Here is a 20,846-nt window from a genome sequence, read left to right on the forward strand (position 1 = left end):
AAGATAGAGGAAATCCAGAACTCCATCCATACAGAATGAAGAAGAAAACTGGGGAGAAACCATGATTCAGTTGAGGTCAGTAGTAATATACAGATTTAGATACATCCAGAAGTATCTATACATCCAAGATATGGAGACATACAATGAACCCATTCCAACATTTCCTCTGATAAAAGACTCACGGTTCTACTGGAGAAGAAGTCTGTTCTGTTAATCTGTAGGAGAGTTGATTTTTTGGTTATATACTTCACCTTTAACACCTGAAGACTGATCTGAACAGAGTACAGTTTCTGGTGAACATCCTATCATCACGCACCAGAATCCTCCTGTAACTTGTGTGTGTGTGTGGCCCTGTGTGTGGCCCTGTGTGTGTGTGCTCCCTCTGTGTGTGTGTGTCTGTGTGTCTCTGTGTGTCTCCTGTGTGTGTGTGTGTGTGTGTCTGTGTGTGTGTGTGTGTGTGTGTCTGTGTGTGTGTGTGTCTCTCTGTGTGTGTGTGTCTGTGTGTCTCTGTGTGTGTCTCGGTGTGTGTGTGTGTGTGTCTGTGTGTGTGTGTCTCTGTGTGTCTGTGTGTTCTGTGTGTGTGTGTGTGTGTGTGTCTGTGTGTGTGTCTCTGTGTCTGTGTGTCTCTGTGTGTGTGTGTCTGTGTGTGTGTGTCTTGTGTGTGTGTGTGTGTGTGTGTGTGTGTCTCTCTCTCTCTGTGTGTGTGTCTGTGTGTGTGTCTCTGTGTGTGTGTCTCTGTGTGTCTGTGTGTGTGCTCCTCTCTGTGTGTGTGTGTGTGTGTGTCTCTGTGTCTGTGTGTCTCTGTGTGTGTCTCTGTGTGTAACTGTGTGTGTGTGTGTGTGTGTGTTCTGTGTGTGTGTGTGTGTGTGTGTCTTGTAAAAATCTCTGTGTGTGTGTGTGTGTGTGTGTGTGTGTCTGTGTGTGTGTTCCTCTGTGTGTGTGTCTCTGTGTGTGTGTGTGTGTGTGTGTGTGTGTGTGTCTGTGTGTGTGTGTGTGTGTGTGTGTCTCTGTGTGTGTGTGTGTGTTGTCTGTGTGTGTGTGTCTCTGTGTGTCTGTGTGTGTGTGTGTGTCTCTGTGTGTGTCTCTCTGTGTGTGTGTGTCTCTGTGTGTGTGCTCTGTGTGTGTGTCTCTGTGTGTGTGTGTGTCTCTCTGTGTGTGTGTATTCTGTGTGTCTGTGTGTATCTGTGTGTGTGTGTGTGTGTGTGTGTGCTTCTCTGTGGTGGAAGCAGTAACTGCAGCAGAGCACAATTTCAGCAAGACTGATCAGATTAACTCTAGCAACGTCTCCAGAAAGCACCTAGCAATTACTTTAGGATTAATTTGCAATTTTTTTCTTACCTTTGAAAAGGGAAATAAATGATAAAAGGTATAGGCTTCCAATATTCAATATTTATAATAATGAGTTTTTTGTTTTCTTCTTGTAGTATAATAACTAACAACCGATACACTGCTTAAAATTGTAATTGTTGCATATCGGTATACATTTTGAAATATTTGTGTTTCTGCCATATAACAAGTAAAAAGTAAAGAATATAATTGAATTTAGCGTGGCGCTGTAATGACTTTCATCTCTGGCCCAGTTAGCAGGACACACCGGAGTGTGTGTTGTTTACGTCGTCATTCAGAAAGCACTTGATGTTATTTCTCATGTTCCAGCTGTGATGTTACCGTGACAAATGAAACACAGTTTCATCTTCTGTCGTTCTTCAGACTTTAACCGATGGGCCGGAGTGCTGTGGATTATTGTGATGTTTTATCAGCTGTTTGGACTTTTTCTGACGCACCCATTCACATGCATTGCTGAGACATTGATGAAGAAACACACTCCTCCTAATCTTGGGTGACCTCTGGGTGAGTGCGTTTTTAGATTAATTATTCCTATTACACTACTGGGTGTGGCCAAAATAAGTCACATGTTTGTCATGTCCATCGTTCATTGGTTAATGTTTATTTAGCTACACATCTGACTCAGAGTATGAAACTGGCAGAATTTCTGCTCATGTGGCTGAACATTGCTTTCACTGAGAACCAAAGGCTTGATGCTCTGTTGTTGAAAGCAGAAAGAGCCTTCTATTAATCAGACAGACTGATTGATATTTCTCTATTCGTGTTCGCCCACGGATGTCTGTAAATGGCCTAAATGATGCGGCTCTGAGGCCGTTGCTGATGCAGTTACAGGCAACCGTGATGGAAGAGGCCTGCATCCTACAGGAGCGGAGCGGAGCGCGGGGTTACTGAGGAGCGTGGGGGCTGGAGCGCCGTGACCCCAGCTGTTAGGAAATTGGCGAACCGATCGAGCGATCGGCGCGACCGGTAACACCCATCCGACCGGCCGCCACGTGCCTACCAGCCAATCAGGAGCAGCCCACCAGATACGCCTCGATGAGTTGATCGGCTAGCATCTGCGAGCACACTAGTCCGGAAGGCGGCCACTACGCTTTTAAAGTGTAAGTGTCTGGGGAGATATAAGGAGCGCAAATGCTGCTTTACAGTCTCGCAGACCCTAAACCCAAACGCACGGTCACAGCGATCTCTCCCAGCGCGGTTTCTTACCGTTTTCTGCAGCGGCCAGTTAGGTGTGCGCAGTGTGTAGGTGCAGCGTGCAGCGTCGCGTCAGACGCGTGTGCGTGATGGATGCGCGGCGCGCGCGTGAGGGGGCGGGAGCGCGTGGACTGCTCGAGCCCTCCTCGTTCGTTTCCGACGCGAGAAAGACAAAAGAAAAGAAAAAAGAAGAATGCAGAAGAGGAACGGATTGCGTTCGCGAACTACGCCCGCTCGGTTCCGGGAGGCGGCTGTGCGCGGCGAGAGCCGCGGCATTCGGTGCAGGCGGAGCGACGGAGCGCGGAACTGGAGGCCGGGGGATCAGATTTGGCCTGTCCGCAAAGCGTTAAAAACACCTCGTTATCAGGCGTCCGTGATAATAATGCGCCTAGCATCAGTCATCATAGCGTGCGTGATCCGTTCAATGCGGTCGGATTTGTCCCCAGAATCGTGCGTTTGTTTCTATTACTGAATGCGATGTGTCGCGTCCTAACGCGTTTGTAAACGAGCGGATTGTGCGTCTAATCCAGCGTTTCTGCACGAATTCAGCTGAAGTAAGGGCCAGCACGCTAACTCTTCTGCCGTGATGGAGGCGGCTTGATTTCTCTAGATTGTTCTGAGTCTATACTTGTCGGAGCCCCATCATTATTAATAACAGATTTTGATTTCGCTCCATGAACACACACACACACACACACAGTGATAGTCTCACTGCAAACTAACGTCGTTAATATCACTACCACTACTATGGTTGGCTTGTTGGCTGTTTTTACAGCTGCTCTGGTAATGCTCAGGTAATGACAGATACCTGATTACACTGTAAAGAGCATCATCATCAGTCCAGACTACACACACGACTGTGAGCATCTCAAGTGCTCGTTTAGTTAATGGATCGCTTTCAGACTAGTTTGGACTGGAGAAAGACAGCAGCCATAAACTCACTGCCATTGTGTGAGAGATAATAGACACGTGTCCACATGACTAATGATCCCACAAAGTGCCTGGGACCTCATTAAAGACTCAAAGCTAAATTAAACACTCCATACCAGATGGATTGCTCCTGTTTGCTCTCACCACACATCAGTCTTTTGCAGATGCCCTGCTATTTAGTCTGAGTAATACAGCACTTGTGAAAACTTTCTTATACCCCCTGATATACTAATGCCACTCTTTATCATTATAAGATATTTGATATCTGTGAAACATTCCAGATAACATACAGACGTCTGTTAAAGATCTCTTGATCTGGAAAACATCTGCTGTGTACAAAATCTGACTACATCTGTAAAATTTCAGTTCTCTGTATATTCTAAATTAGAACTAAATAAATGTCTATGTGACATCTGATAGGAAACGCCCCATTGATGCATTGCAGATGATTAGAGATGTAATATGTACTATCTAACATTAGATTACACGCTTATTCTGAGCAAACATGAAAATTCAGTCGTTGTGTTAATAATCATAAATAATCTCTGATACAGTGAAAAGAATATCTGAATCTAGGTGTGTTTAATCATTTTGGTGTTGATATTACATTAAAAAAGACTGTTTTAATCTGATGGAAATCATCAAAGAAGGTTTATAAAAACCCCACCATAAGTCGTCTATGAAACCCATTTAATTATTTCCAGTAATAAGTGACAGTATGTTTTTGCATTAATTCCATTTAACTTTTCCCCAAATTATGATAAATTATATTTAAATATATATATATACCCTCATACCTACAATGTTTTTTGAGACTGTTTTCATAAATATTTAGTCATGAAAATCATTTCTAATCAGTTCAGTTAATAAAACTCTAAAAATATGAATATAAAAATAGGGCTCTGTAATATCTTATGTTTGTTTGGTAATTCTATTAAATGTATTCCAAAGTATGTTGTCTTTCAGAAATAATGTAAATAAGGCCTACTGATAGAGCTAAATACAGAGAAACTTAAACCCATACCTACCTGGCACTCAAAACAAAGCACAATATATACATATGAATTAAATAAAGTGCATTATATTCATTACAAACAATGTTAAGTAACAAACCTAAAAAAACCTATACCTGAACCCTCGTGGCAGACTCATTTTCATCAGAAGCATAATATTTAATATCATTACACATATAATAGTTTTTTCTCTGTTGTTGTATGCTTTAAGACTCTTGAAATGAAATAGTTGGGTAAAGTGATGTGGAGCGGTCATGTTTTTAAGACTAGGAACATCTTCATAGTCTTGCAGTCTTTCAAACAACTCTTTGTCTGATCAGACGCCTTCAGTACTGCCTTGCTCTAAGTTTTTGATGAATAAATGAGCATTTTATTTTTTTAACTAAGGAACCAAAACTCCATGTTGGTTTCAGTTAACCTAATTAATGCAGCCGAACAATCCTTAATGAACGTCCATAGTCTTTTAACCTGTCTTACACACAACACACAGTACTAATGCCAGCTTAAAGAGACCAGGACTACTATAGTCACACTTCCTATCTGCATTAAGCAGAATGAAATAAAAGACTTTTCTTCCATTCTTCTTTGAAATTCATGGTCAAATGCAATTGTTGTATAAGAAATGCATGTTTGGAGAAACTGTGGTTTTGTAGCAGATATTTTTCTACAAAAATGATCCATAGAGTCTATATAATGCCAGTGCAAAAGATCTCTAGAAGTTGACAATTTAAAATATGGCCTATACACACACCTATTGTTCAACATCAGAAGACATTGATTTATCACCTAGAGTTACACTGGTTTTCTGTGGTTTTGTAGCATCTACTTTTTGGAGATCCATACAAATGCAATACACTGACCCAGATCTTTTTAATCTTTGTTTGTGTTTATCTAAAGAAAGTCAGTCATACACGTCTGGGATGGCCAGGGTGTCAGTGAGGATTTTGGGTGTAGTATCCCTTTGAAAGGATACTCGGGTGTCAGCCACTTTACCCCATGTTCTTCCAAACCCATAAAGGTTTGTTTATCTTCAGAACACAATTTATGATATTTTAGATGAAAACTGGGAGGCTTTGTTCCATTAGTCACGACAAGTAATGAAAAAGAAAAATACGCCCATTTTGGAGAATATTCACTGAACACAAACTACATAGTCTGTTCTGTGTCAGCCATGCCACAGGGATGCTGCGGCTTTTGTTTAAATCAGTGTAAATACAAGTAGAAAAAGGTTTTATCTTGAATTGTGTTCTGAAGACAAAGCTTTTATGGGTTTGGAACGATATAGGGTAAGTGATTGACTCAAAATTTTCATGAATCAGAATTCATCTCAGAAAATGAGATTTAGGGTTTTGGCAATTTAAATGTTTGGATGTATGCTAGGGCTGGGCAATGTATTGCACAATATATTCATGTGCATCTCGTTAGTAAAGCTGGTTCTTTGTTTAGCAGTAAATCTCCAGAGCCGTAGATCACTCACAAGCTCTGTAATATCGCAGATCAGTATCGCAAATGAATCACCTGCAAAACTGAAAGCTATTGCGTAGCTTGTCAGTGATCTACGGCTCTGTATTAACTGCTGCTCCATTTGAAAACAGGTGATGGAGATTTACCGCTAATCAAAGAACCAGCTTTACTGATTACATGAATATATGATATGATATATTGCCCAGCCTAATGTAGACTAACTACAAACAGATAGTGTTCAGATTTAGGCCTGGTTTTGGACATGCATTTTGTCAATCTGGTCACAAGTGGACAGACTTTCTAGTTAAACCCTGCTTGTCTAACGCTTCTCAGCAACACGGCCCTGAATTATTACATGTTTGGTCAGTAGGAGCAGAGGTGGTTAGCAGCTTTGACCACATGCATGTCTACACTACAATAGCAACCCGATGAAAAGCATTTTCTATCACCTCTGGATGGAAGAAAGATATTAATGTAACGCTAAAGCAAAGTTCTCAATGAATAATATTTGCTGTGTTTTCCTCTGTTTTCAGAACATCTCAAGCTTCCTGATTCCAGAGAGAGAAAGACGCTATCATTAAAAGTGTAACCGGATAGCATGGACTGACCACAGAAAACCCAAGGCTAGGACCAGCTACACTGAAAAACACCTTACAGTAATGGGCAAGGATTGGGCGATCAAAGAAAACAACAAACTTGCTGGACTGTATAACTAACATGGAAAAGACAAATGTTTGGATACAGCTGGAAATAAATTGTTGGCAAAGATCTTCATGAAATCTGGCTTGAGCACGTGCGAAAATCCATGTTACACAGGAAATATGAAAAAAGTCATGATCTGAAATATTGATCTTTCTCAAGCTATTTTCAGTGTCAGTGAATACATGTGCCAACTGGAGAAAGATTTTTATTTGTCTGTTGCAAACCTGTTACTGAACTCTTATAATTTACTGCATGGCTGCTATCCACATCCATTCGCACAGTTACCAAATGGCAAGAGATGTTTCACACTACAGTATCAAGATATTGACATTCTCTTAATGAAACTTAATTGAGTTGCTACTTTGGTGGAGTATTTTACCTCTTGCCTAATAGACATTTTGTGATAACACTAAACCTTCATTCTTCATCTTTTTACAGAGCTCTTTGTGTCTAGTGCCAAACCACATAGTGGCATTTGTGACACTGTTTCTGTGAATGAATGTGCAGCTGTTGCATTTACCATTTTCACATTGTCTTTACGTTTTAACTCGAGCAGCAAATTGAATCTCCTGGCTTTCTAAACCTCACAACATTTGCTGGGGCCTCAATATTGCTGCTACAGATGTGAGTTTTGTGAGTTTGTAATACTAAGCATTCCAATTTGCCATTTGGATTCTTTTGAAAGAAGGGTTGCTAATAGCAGCATTTGGAAAAACTGTACACACAAAAATGCAGAACTTTCCCAACAGTCCAGTTCCTCTTCATCGGGGGTTTGGCCGGGAGCAAGTGTTGTCGGTTCCCGTATCAACCCCACCCTTCGGACCTTCAGATATCTCCTAGAAACTCAGAGGACTATGCGGCCATACAGCAGCTCAACCTACCCTGCAGAGTCATGGGCAGCACCTGCACTTGCGGAGCCAACAGCATCTTCTACATGCTCCTCCTATACACGGCTATGGCTCCAGAAGAACAACTGGAGAGATGGCGCGGGAAATGCTCACAGTGTAGGAGCAGGAGGAGGAACTTCGTGCACCGTAAGGACAGTGTGGATTATTATTTTTCCGTGAGTGGACGAGAAAGAAGCAGAAGGGGTGGAGCAGCGTTTGGCGCTGGATTTAGATACTCAAGCGTGGATGGACATCCGCGCATCAGTACCACTTATCTGGTTCAGGATCATCCTCTGGAATGATTTCTCCCTACTCTATGGATTATGGCTCCGGCAGTGCCTCTGCGGTTGGGGTAGTAATAGCAGTGGCCCTGGTTCGTTTTCTCCTTCCCAGCAATACAGTCTGGCTCATACTGCTTCAGTACAATCAGGTGCTCAGATGCATCAACGGCAGCATGGTCAGAAATATCAAGGATTGCACCAAGGTCAGCATCAACGGACATACCCTTTCTGGAAATAGGATCCCCCCCTCAGTTTGGACACTCTGGCCCCTTAATGCAACCTCAGGCTCTACTGGAATGTATAACTCCCCACCGCAAAGATATGATGCGCAGCAGCAGCAACACAGATGCCAAATTGAATAACTCTCCCACTCAGTCTAATCCAAATACTCATACAAGTTCATCTGCTTCAAACAGCTGTGAGAATATGGGGCAAAGCTACACATCAGCAGCATATTCACCACAATCCCAGTCCCTTCACAAACATGCTCCCCTTCCCAGCGTCCCACCCAGCATAACACTGGAGCAGGCTATGACCTCTTCCCTCAAAATGCAGCATCAAGGACACTTGCACACCAAACTGCCCCATTCCTCTGTGTCCTCAGCCCTGCTCTGACTTCACACCCCTCTCAAGACCTCGCCAAATCACCTATGCATTCCCAAAGTCAACAGGCTCACATTCATCAGAACTTCAGTCCCATATCTAATCCCTCTCCTGCTCCGTCTGCTGTACAGTCTCAAGCTGCAGCTCCTCTTCGTCTCCTCTAATGGGGAGTTCTGAGGAAACAGTGCTGCTAGTCATCTGCAGCAATCGTCCACACCCTCAGTTTCAAATGCTTGCAGCAGCCAAAGCCATGGACGTCTTCTACAGGCTGTTCATCAGCTGAGCCCCACTCCCAATTCAAATAGCAGCATCAGTAGTTGTGGTAGTGGCGCAGGCATTAAGCGGCTGTTTTAAACCACGGTGCAGGGATCAGTCATGCTGCCGTGAGTCAGAACAGAATGGGACTAAGTCTTCGGGGTGGTCTAGGGAAGATGGCTCCCTGTACCCTCATGACAAACTCTTGCAGGACCCTGGTCTAAATAGTCTCAATGCTCTGACATCTCAAGTGGAGAATCTACCTAATACAGTGCAGCACATGCTTCTAACAGACACTGTGTTGCCCAGAAGAAGAGCAGAGATGGTGCACATCACCTTCAGATTCAGCAAGGATCTCAGTCTTTACCTATCAACCAAAACAAATCTGGAAATTCCAACGTCAGCGGTCAGACCTCCGTGAGCGAAGAGAGTTCTGAGATGCTGGAAGGGAAAGAGCATCAACAAGTAGAACATAAGAGAATTAGGCAGGCAAGTGGAACAAGCAATGAATCTGAGCCACAAAGCTACCCCGTCATCACAGGGTCAGTTGCCATCAGAAGTGAGTCAACAAGTAATTGATGTCCAGGTCAACACTGGAGTCATTTTAACAGCTTCAAAACAACCGTCTCAAGCAAAGACACCAGAAACCCTGACTCCCTCCTCCTCATCACCACCATCAGTTCATCCTGCTGCAGATCTCAGCCCAAAACAACCAGTATATCCCCCTGCTGCTCCATCTCCTATTCACTCAGCACATCCAAACTGTGTAGCAGAAAAGACCTTTGTAATGATGATGAAAGTGGAACAAAGGTACAGCAGATCAAAATGATAAAAGATGAAGAATGTGAAGTTGAAAATGCAGATCCTTCCTGTGATAGGGAGAATTCAGAGAACAGACTCTCAGTCCCCCCCACAAAGGATGAAGCAGAGACAGATCCACAGCAGTTTGAAAAGCTGAGTAAAAATGTGAATGTCTCAGAGCAACATGTTGGTGGTGTTGGAGTTATTGTCTCTGCTCGATCTGAAGTGAATACTGAATCAAGCAAGCAAACGGGTGCCAAATCTCCACGTTACAGTGTTTCTCATTACTCAAACAAACACAGCAATCCTGGGGACCAACGTGATGTGAAAGTTTTAAGAGAGACTAGAAATCACAATGGAGAAGGGGAGATGTGCATGGAAACATATGTGTCGCAATATGATATTTCCCCTAAACAAGAATTTGGTCAAAACTCTCAATCTCACTTGGCATCATTTAAATACAGTAATCCTGAGGTACCTTATAATGCTGCAAAAAGCAAAGGAAAGTTAGGACTAGTGAGTAGTATGGGAACAAATAGATGCCAGAATTATCATCAGCTGCAGGCCAGCTATGGGTCTATTGGTAGGAAGGATATTGGGGTTTTTGCTATGGAGGGAGGGAGGACTATCGTCTCAAGAAGTCAGGATAACAGTTCTCAGTTTCAGCAATCGTTTCCAAGTCTTTTGCAAGAAGTGCTCCAGGGTCATCACTTAGATAGACGATATGGCCGACCCTGACCAAACATCTAGTGTTCAAGATACATCACAGCCCCGATATCAAACAAGACTACCATATAGTATGATCGAAAATTTGAGTTCACATGCAATGGGTTCTCAAACACTTCTAAGTGGACTTAATGTCAAATTCAGTCAAATGGCCTCTGGAAAAACACCAAATGCAAGTCAAAATCAGGGACCAGAAAATGATATTGTTTTAGGACCTCCTCATCCCTCTTGGGATTCTGAAGCACATAAGCCCAATGTGACTCATGGGATCTCTTTAGAAAAGGCAAAACCAGTCTGTCTCCCAACCAGTCCTCCCACGTCCAGCAGTCTTTAGATCTTACAACAGGAGTTCCTTCAAAGCACATTAACTTGGCTGACTATTCTCTGCAGCACAGAAAACCATCCAGATATGGTACCTCTCCTTCCGCTGTGGAACAACTGCTTTTACAGGAAGCTGAGCCATTGGCATGCAGTGTTGGCCCTGTCAGTCATACTCAGTCTCAGACATCCTCAGGAAGGCGCTCTGTAATCTGTGATGTGTCTCCTTCTCAAATTAACAACACCAGAGAGAGAGGACATTCTGGGACCTCTGGACCCTCAGTCATTCAGCAGCCATTTTCTTCATCTGGATCAAATGAGCAAGAAGGTTGCAAGGAAGAAATAAAAGCAAAGAAAGCACAAAACAAAGAAGATTCATCAAAGACTGAAATTGCAGGACAGAACACAGATGATTACTGCAGCACGCCACCTAGTAAGGAACCTAATAAGCTCCTTCATCCCCCTGTAGATGTTGATTCTCATATAGAAAAGACCAGCAGTGCCAAAGGCAACAGTGAAGCCACCAGCAACCTGCCATATATTTTGCAAATGTCCTCAAATCCCTTGTCCTCACCACCAAGGCACCAGTCTTTATCGCCTTGAGGCTGTTGATGGTTTCAGAGCATATGGTTTCTCTGACACCATGGATGGACCAAAAATGATCTCCCTTCCTTCAACTCATCAACCATTCCACACAGTATCAGCATATTCTAAAACCACACCATCCACTAACAAGTTACAAGTGTTTCCACAAAGTTTACCTCCTCATGAGAGACCCGACTGGACTCCAGATCGACAAAGGCTAAGAGGAATAGATAGGCACGTTCCTCAGAGACTTTTAGAACAGAAGTGTAAATCTCAAGCTTCAAGTGATATTCTGCCTAGTCAGCATCACCTATCTCGACAGCACTCTTATCCCAGTACACACTTTGACATGAAAATGTGGGACACTTATCCTGAAAGAGAGGGAGCTGGACAACCCACTACAGTCCCTCACGAGCCTGTAGGTTCTCAGCCAGTTGCAAATGCTGGCCCCAAACTTAGAGAAGAGGATGTTACAGATAAGAGTGCAGAAGACATGGCCAAATCTTTCCACTCACTAACTCCAGTTGGTGCTATTAGCCCTGCTGGGTACACTGGCAAGACTAACCAAGGGATTCAGCAGGGGCAAGAGCAAGCAAAACTGGAACATCTGCTGAAACCAACCCTTTAATCATGAGAAGGAGAGTTAGATCTTTTATTTCTCCTATTCCAGCTAAGAGGCAGCATCAGGATGTTCCAGGTCAGCGACCAGGATCAATTTATCCTTCCCACTATCTCAGTCCCACTCTGATTCTAGACTTGTAACCAACAGTTGTTCTGTCAGTACTGATACTAATACAAAATTGCCATCTCCCAAAACCCAGCATTCTATTTCACCTCCTCAGTCCAAAGCAAAGTTTATGCCTCCAAGAAAGGGTCATGGTCTAAAACTTGAGGCAATTGTGCGGAAAATTACTCCGGGTGTGAAAAAAAATGATTTCAACAATAGTCACATGGAACCTGACTTCTCTGAGGTATCTCATTACACCTCTGATATGCCAGACACTGAGGGTGGTACATCGTTTTCAAGTGTTCCTCAAGGAGAGGAGGCATGCTTATCTTACCTTGATGATTCTCATACTTTAGATGATCTTATACCATACAGAGCAGTTGAAGATGCATTTTCCTGTGATACTCAGACCCTTAAACCAGGTGCAACAGCTTCTAGTACCAGTGGCCTCAGAAGTATGCCAAAAGACTTTGACTTTGGATTAGGTGCTGCTGGATCTTCAGGTCATTGGGTGACAGCGATAAGGATGATTTTACTTTGTTAGGACCCCTTCCACCAGCTCCTCCATTACCTTGTCCTGTGCAGGGATCCCCTCCTCCATCTTCTTCTGCATTGTCTGACATACAGCAGTTCACAAACACGTATCAGCAGTTGGAAACCCGACGAGGTGAGCAGTCGGCTGCAAACCTGCTGAGGCAAAAACTTCAAGAGACTGGAATGGGCTTGATGATGATTGCAGGTGGGGATTACTATGGGACCACCACTGGCCATAGTCAGAGCCCTGGACACCACCTTCTGTCCAGAGCTACTCAGCACCAGATGACCTCTCTTAGGTTGAGTTCAGACTCTAAAACATCGGAAAACATTGTCCCCAAAGGTTTTTCCATCAGGTAAGAAAAAGGTCGCCCAGTGGGCAGTGTGAATAAGCAGAAACGTGCCCAAGCACAAATTCAGAATGCAGCAACAAGCATACCTGCAGCTTCTCTTCCCTCACCCACAGCTGAACCTCAGTCTGTCCCAATCCCAGACACTCCAAGTGAAATGCCCCAAATATCCACTCCACCCGACCAGAAACCCTGTCCATCTTTGACACCTCCTGCTCAAACCCAAGTGGTGAAAGTGGATGTAGAGAGTGAAGAGACCAGGCCAGAGTTGGATCTAAAGCCTGCAAGACATAGACAGAAAAAGACAAAAGAGGACAACGAGACTCTTGGTGAGCAGAGAAGAAGAAGAAGAGGAATGACTTCTAAAGAGAAGCTGGACACTCAGGCGAGCAGTAGGGGAAATATCAGCCCATGTGGAATATTCTCAGATGCCAGGAGTAATGTTTTTGCTCCCTACATACATGTGGAGAAGAAGATTGCAGAGATTGGGGCTGTCTGTACAATCATTAACGCAGATGATGAAAAATCAAAGGTGGAGGCAAAGCTGGTCACTTGGTGGTTGATGGCCCATTAAATACTCCTCTGTCATCTCAGCTTGTTAGAAAAGAAAAGGAAAATGAAAGAACAAAAGAAAACTGGGTTTCAGAGCCAGTCGATTCTGCTTTGCAGTCAGGAAGACACTTCCTACATCTGGATATGTCGTACAAGGACCTGTGATATCAGAGTCTGGGCAAGCTGGTCGCCTCTTATGCTGCCTTTGCCAGAAATGGGCCAACTACAAACATCTCGGGATCTCTATGGTCCTTTTTACCCTGCTGAGTATGCAGCCAAGCTCCCTAAGAATCAACCTCAAGTCGACAAACCTTGTCCCACCATGGGGCAGCTACCACAGCTTTCAGTATGACATCCATACCGGCAGAAACGACTCCCAGGATACGAGATTACAGGAACCTCAGATTGTCAAGTCATTTACAGATAGCGATTGCACAGTAAGTCAAGCAACAAACCCAACATCCCCAGCCACTACCATTGGCACTGTTTCTTCCAGCGTGGGTGAAGAAATGCCTTTCCAGAATGCTAAGGTGAGCAGCTCCACCTTGAAGGTAATGGCTCACACCTGGGATCCGGCTGCAGAACTGACTAGCGGCTTGGGCACATCCAAAGCTCAAGAACTGGAGGGTGAAATCATATTGAAGCAGATGCACACGTTGAAAGGCCCCAGCATAGAAAACTGACATCCCATCCACGCTTCAAGCGAAGACATAAGTCCAGTGAAGATTTACCTCGAACTGTCCCCATCAACAGCAAAGCCTCGCTGCCCTTCCAGCCCCGCCTCCCAGCCTGGACTCTCTAGGCCCCATGGCCCCAATTGGCCCAGCTCCCACTTGTGCCTCTGGACCCCGAGGAGCTGTGGGTGCACGAGGGCTGCATCGTTTGGACCAGTGGCATATACCTGGTCAATGGAAGACTGTATGGCCTTCAGGAGGCACTAGATGGTGCTAGAGATACAGTAAGTGGAAGGCGCTGCAATTTGTTGGCTTGCTATTATGGTGTGAAAATTAGTGTGGTCAGAACTAGCACATTAAAATGTTTTTGGTTTTTCCAGTTTAAAACTTAAAAAATATTGAATATTTTAAGGACTCATCTATGCTTAATTTAGAATTTGTTGTTTGCTTAAGGGCACAGGCAGCTAAATATGACATGTTTTATAATGGATTTATGTGAGGTTTGTTGTAAGTAAACTTAAATTAGAAGTTTTTATTTTTTTGATAAATTGATAACTTACATCTACATTGTAAAGTTGAATGGTTAATTGTTAAAGATCAGTGGAAAAAAAAATCTATTTTCAGACAGTTTAATTGGTACAGGACACTTGCCTTTGGTGTTTTGTTTTTAATTTTGAAGATTGCATGTGAAATTATTGCATTATAGAAATATTTAAGAACTCTTTAATCGTGATTTAATTTCTCTAGTGAAAATGTCACTTGTCTCAACCATACAGACCCGTAATGCTTCTGTCGTTTGCACTCCTCAGAGCTGTTCTCATTGTGAGATGGTGGGCTCCACACTTGGCTGCTACAGTAAAGGCTGCACGCTGAGGTACCACTACCTGTGTGCCATGGAAGCAGGTGAGACGTGGCATCACCTTAGTCTGCACTCCTGTTTAATAAAGCAAAACCCTCATTGTGAGTGACTGACAACCAGGGCTAAATCGTTCTTCTTCTAACCTCAATCTAGATTGTTCTCTAAATGAAGACAACTTTTCTCTGAGGTGTCCAAAGCACAAGGTAAGAGACTTCTAATACGGAAATGGCAAGAAGGATATTTGGAAGGCATTTTTATTGTTCATGGAGCCTATATATATCATAGTTTCTGTAAGACTGTAGCACTAAAAAAGGCACTGGGTGTGTAACATCGTGTCCATACTACATGGGACGCAACAAGATTTCACAGCCAATCAGAAGTGTGTGTGGGCGGGCTCTCTCTGCAAGCGCACCGCTCACGCTACGAAATAGATATGTTTATAATATAATTCATAAACATCATTAAATTTACTTACTGAATGACTGATAACATCTCTTTTATGGAATACACACTCTTTGGTTCGCTGTGAGTTTTTTAAATTAAAAATTTTGCAAAAGATACCTTTTATCGCAAGTCATAGTGTGTGGTTAGGAAAGAGTCTAACAATATTCCTTAGAATATCATTATATGGCCAAAACATTTCTTTAATCAAGATGCATTTATTTTACAGGTAAAATGTCTTGTTTTTGAAAACAAAAGAAATGAGAAAAATGATCTCGTTTGCCTTTTGAATTAATATTATTCCATTGGCAGATATTTTTGCTTGTTTTAAGCAAAAATGTACAAAATTGATTGGTTGTGTTGTTTAGAAATGGGGATTAATATCTCAGTTGTCAAGTAAATGCATCTCAATTCAAGAACGTTTAGATATTTATACTAGAAAACAAGGCACAACTTCTAAGCACTGTTTTCTTTATTATTTAATGTTTCATCAGAGTTTATTTCTCTGTGCTGCCGTGTCTGTGTCTGGACAGAGCAGCCGGCTGGTCAAGCCTGGAGCGGCCGTGGTGTGTCTGGAGCAGTCCGAGCGTGGATGAGGACGCTCCCAGAGAGTCCCGCACAGATCGGACGCCTCTCTGAGCCCAGCTCGGATCCAGCAGAGACTGTGCGACTGAACCAAGAGCTCAAAGACTTTCTCTGAAGAACACTAACCACTCACGAGACGGAGTCCATTCATCAGCTGCTCGAGTCCACCGCTGTCATCTGTTATCTTTCTGAATGAGAGGCGTGTATTTACACCAGTTATATGTAGTATTTTATCATAACTCGTATTATCATTATTTTAAACCTCACTATTGTTTTAATCAGTATTTTACCCTTAGACTGAGACAGAGTTCTGAGCGTTTTTCCGTACCAGGACCAGCCGCTATGACGTCACTCGATGACATCGTAAATGCGCCGCACGGTTGCCACAGAGACGCTGTTGTCATGGCGATGCACATATATTGCCTTCGAAGGTGTGCCTGTGTATGTGAGTGTGTGTGTGTGTGTGTGTGTGTGTGTGTCCTTTGATAAGTGTTCTTATTTTCCACCTCCGAGGGTTTTGTGCTGTAGACGAGGAAAGGACTTGTGTTATTTTGAGCGGGAGGAAAGCGCACAGACGGACTCGTTTTGAAGAATCTCGCAGCGCTCCAGAAGGACAGAGACAAACATTCCGGCAGCGTTCGGAGGAGAGCGCAGAACTCCATCAACAGAACAATCGCTGTCATTTTATAATAAAAAAAAGAAAAAAGTCTTTTAAAAACAGAAACGCGGAGAACAGAATCACTGTATGAAAACATGTACTAGAAAACTGTCAATATGCTTCTGACTCATGAATACAGTTATACAACGGAGAAGCGCTGGTCATTCTCATTGCTGTCGTCTTTGGCTCTTCTTCTGCTCTGAACCGAACTCATTCTGAAAGACTCAATATCAGCTTTATCGTTACTTAGAGGTGGTCGTTTTACAGTCAACAGGGGATGTTGTTTGAACATCTGGCTGATATTTCTCTATTAGCGGGCCTTCAGAAGTAGCCTTGTGTTCTCAATAAAAACAGTAAATCAATCACTTTTATTTATATAGCGCTTTTAACAGTACAGATTGTGTGTGCAGAGACGGTCTCTGTAATCAATTTGACGATAATCACTAGAGATTAAGTGTCCCCAACTAAACACGCCAGCGGCAAGGAAACAGAACCCCATCCGTACAGGATGAAGAAAAACCTTGGGAGAAACCAGACTCAGTTGAGACCAGTTCTCCTCTGACCGGACGCCCAGCACTTAACTTCCTGTTCAATTTTAAACTGTGTGTGTGTGTGTGTGTGTGTGTGTGTGTGTGTGTGTGAGTGTGTGAGTGTGTGAGTGTGTGTGTGTGAGTGTGTGTGTGAGTGTGTGAGTGAGTGAGTGTGAGTGAGTGAGTGTGTGTGCGTGGTGATCTGTCCACAGGGGTCATCTAGTTTCTGGTTTTCAATGAAGGTCATCTCTTTTTACAGTGTAGCGAGTACATCGTGTGTTACGGGGAGTGTTCCAGAGTTTAGGTGCTAGATAGGAAAAGGATCTGGCGCCCGCAGTTGATTGATTTTGATATTCTAGGTATTATCAAATGGCCAGAGTTTTGAGAACGCAGCGGACGTGCAGGACTATAATGTGATAAGAGCTCGCTCAAGTATTGAGGAGATAAACCATTCAGGGCTTTATAGGTAATTAATAAGATTTTAAAATCTCTCTGATGTTTGATAGGAGCCAGTGCAGTGTTGACTGAACCTGTGAGAACTGTGCTGTGTTTTCAAGCTCTACCAGTCAACAGTTCTGAACAGTAAGAGTTTTAATGCTTTTTAAATGAGTCTCTTTTGCACAATCCTCCATTTATTTAATCCAAAGTACAGCAAAAACAGCAATAATGTTCAGTATTTCTACTATTTCAAACAGCTGTTTTCTGTGTTTGTGTTAAAGTGTCTTTTCTTTCTGTGTTTTCAGCCTCATTCCTCCAGTCTTCAGAGTCACATGATCCTTCAGAAATCAGAATAATATACTGATCAACAAACATTTCAGATTTTTTTCTGTTAAAAACAGTTGAGTACATTTTTCACAATGTTTCATGGATCCAGAGATCAGCATTTATTTGAAATATTTAGTAACATTATATACTATATCATTTAAAAGCTTGGAGTCAGTATATGTTTGGAAAAGAAATGATAGACAAGTAATCTTTTTTTTTATTTTGATGCTTTAATCAAAAGTGATTAAGGACATTAATAATGTTTTAGATGAATAATCAGAATATAATGATTTCTGAAGGATGATGCTTAATATTACAGAAATAAATTAGATTTTAAAATATTTAAACAAAAACTATTACTTTAAACTAATACTATTCCTTTATTTGCTGTGTTTTGAATGAAATGAATGCAGTCATGGTTATCAGAAGAGACTTTAAAAACATTCCCACAGATCCTATACATGTAGTACTGATATATTGTGGAGAATACAACAAAATGAATTAGAATTAGAAATTCCTTTTATTTTTCCAGGGATTGTGTGTGTTTTAACTGAGATTCCAGTCTGTTCTGAAACAATAAACCAAACACTATTTGAAACTTTTTCATCAATAATCAAAGCTAGAGAGTTGATTTATTCTATATATTATGTAATGTATAATATTCTATAATTCACCCGTGCCCGTTCATCATGTATATTTCAGTTCAGATGTCGCTCGTTTCCTGTTCTTATTCAGAAACGGACTGAAACTTCATGAGACATAAACAAGTTTACTAATAAACCAGGTTTATTTCAGTTAGCCTGTCTTATTTTGAACCTAATCTCATTCTGGTGTAATCTTCAAGGACGTTTGCTGCAGCAGTGCAGGGATATGATTGCTACTGATATTGAGATATTGCACAAAATATCTTTTCAAATATATAACAATTCTAATCCAGGCTTGATGATCATAAGTGTTTCACAGCAAAAATATAAATAGTAATGTATCCAAAGGTTTTGTTTCTTTGTTTGAGCCCCTGCTCTGAGAAGTTCTCTGCACATCCTTGTTATTGTGTGTGTGTGTGTGTGTGTGTGTGTGTGTGTGTGTGTGTGTGAGAGAGAGAAAGAAAGGGCGCCCTCTGCTGGAGAGATTACTCTGGACACTCCTGTCTTTCCTTCACACACACACTCACTCACACACACACATCAGTTGACCGCAGCTGAACATGTCAGTCTGTTAATCATAGAACAAAGTTAATAGTGCATTCTCTGATTAAACCTCTTGTTACTTCACTATTTTTCTTTATTACTGACCGTTATGGCTATAAATGTTATCACAACATTGATATATATCTGTATATAAGTATCTGTATCTGAGTACGGTATATTACAGTATTCATTTACTGTTCATTTGGAAAGAAATATGTTGCACGTGAGTTAGACCTTGATGGTAAATATAAACAGATAAGAAGAGGAAGACAACATGTGAAGTGACGGAAGTGTTCCTCTCTCTGGTGTGTGTGTGTGTGTGTGAGAGGCTTTCAGTGTGTGTGAGAAGATTCATGTGTATTGTGTGGTCACTCTGCTTTAAATATGATAATATCATCCAGCTGCTGTGTGTGTGTCACTGAGCTGGAACAGATTGACAGATTAGAGTGCAGGTTAATCCTGTGTGTGTGTGTGTGTGTGAGAGAGAGACTCATTCAGTGTTTCTGAAGGTCATTCAGTGTTTCTGAAGGTATGTGTGTGGGATCATCTAACCTGTCCAGTGAATCAGTTCAGGTCATCTTTACACAGGTAGAGTCCAGGCTGTGTGTGTGTGTGTGTGTGTGTGTGTGTGCTGATGTTTCAGTGTTTTCATCTCTAAGCAGGCGTGTGTCCCCAGCAGCAGCATGTCTCTGCTCTCGTCCCTGCGCTCTCCTCGGCTGTCCTTCATCCAGACTCTGCTGTCTCTGCTGCTGTCTCTGGTGTCCCTGTCCTCCTCGTACTGGTGCGTGGGCCGGCAGAAGGTTCCCAAGCCTCTGTGCTCCGCGGCTCGCCGGCTCAAGTGCACTCCGGTGCACGGCGTCTCGGATGGGTCCTTCTCCTGGGAGACCGGAGACGATCGCTTCATCTTCCCCTCCTTCCACGCCGGACTCTGGACCACCTGCGAGAGAACATCTTCACGGACGCCTGGGGTGAGGGGTCAGGGTCAGGGGTCATGTTTGTGCTGAGCGTTGGACTGTGAACCGTATCTTCTGTGGGACTTCTGAAACACTTAACATGAAGAACGCTGAATGCATTAAAACTGCTTCAAAGACCAAACTCAGCAAACTGCAAGTAACATCAAACAAGCAGGTGGACTTGGAATAAGAACAGTATTTACACGTTAAGCATTTTCTATATACACACACACACACGTTTAAGGTGTAAGTAAACATCACGCTCACATCTGCTTGTCTGTAAACAGTATACTTTATTAATAATGTGTTTGTTTGGTGTTTTTCACGTGAAGTGTTCTAGAATGTCCCCTGAGAGATAACTCTGATCATTCATTTACAGTAGAATTCAGAAAGAGTGCTGTGATGCTGTGAGACTGTGAAGGTTCAGGAAGGTCTTCAGGAGAAGGTTTTCTTCAGGTTTCACGCTGCTGGATCATCTTTGAGCGTGTGTCTCTGCAGATGAGACGAGGACAGATGTGTTTGTGAGAGATTGAGAGAGATTCTCTAAGAGGATTATTATTTTAGCTGTTTTCACTCTGAGAGCTTATGAAGTATTGTGTGAGTAACTATCTACATGCGACCGAGTTACCATAAGGTGTAATTAAATATATGTTTAGTTACAATAATCTTAACAATTACAAGGGGGTTATAAACATACAGATTGAATTGATTTCTTTCATAAATTGCAGTGACTGCTCTAAAATACATGAACGTTTGAGGAGCTTATGAGGACACAGACTTATTTAACAACTCTTCATTTTCTATTTGGGTTTATATATATGTTTATTTTTTAAGATGAATTGTTTTTTCCAAGTCATTGTTAGATTCCAGAGTTTCCTGACATACCCCTGCAAAGATTTGATTTAAACAACAACATAATACCTAT

General features: G+C 42.4%; 2 protein-coding genes and 1 pseudogene across 2 annotated transcripts in view; all 3 read left to right on the plus strand.

Moving 5' to 3' along the window:
* Nucleotides 1–7,340: 7,340 nt before the first annotated feature.
* LOC122341830 lies at nt 7,341–16,024 on the plus strand (annotated as a pseudogene).
* Nucleotides 16,025–19,648: 3,624 nt separating this feature from the next.
* LOC122341286 (germ cell-specific gene 1 protein-like) lies at nt 19,649–20,454 on the plus strand. Its single transcript, XM_043234658.1, has 2 exons — nt 19,649–19,949; nt 20,420–20,454. Exons 1-2 carry the CDS (start codon nt 19,652–19,654, stop codon nt 20,452–20,454), a joined length of 333 nt encoding a protein of 110 aa, XP_043090593.1. The 5' UTR covers nt 19,649–19,651.
* LOC122341287 (germ cell-specific gene 1 protein-like) overlaps nt 19,923–20,846 on the plus strand; it is a 4,585-nt gene continuing 3,661 nt past the window's right edge. Inside the window, exon 1 of the mRNA XM_043234659.1 lies at nt 19,923–19,936. The gene's annotated coding sequence lies outside the window, so the exon portion shown is untranslated. The remainder of the gene's footprint in view (nt 19,937–20,846) is intronic.

This window comes from Puntigrus tetrazona, chromosome 3, assembly GCF_018831695.1.
Source record: "Puntigrus tetrazona isolate hp1 chromosome 3, ASM1883169v1, whole genome shotgun sequence".
Classification (NCBI taxonomy): Eukaryota; Metazoa; Chordata; class Actinopteri; order Cypriniformes; family Cyprinidae; genus Puntigrus; species Puntigrus tetrazona.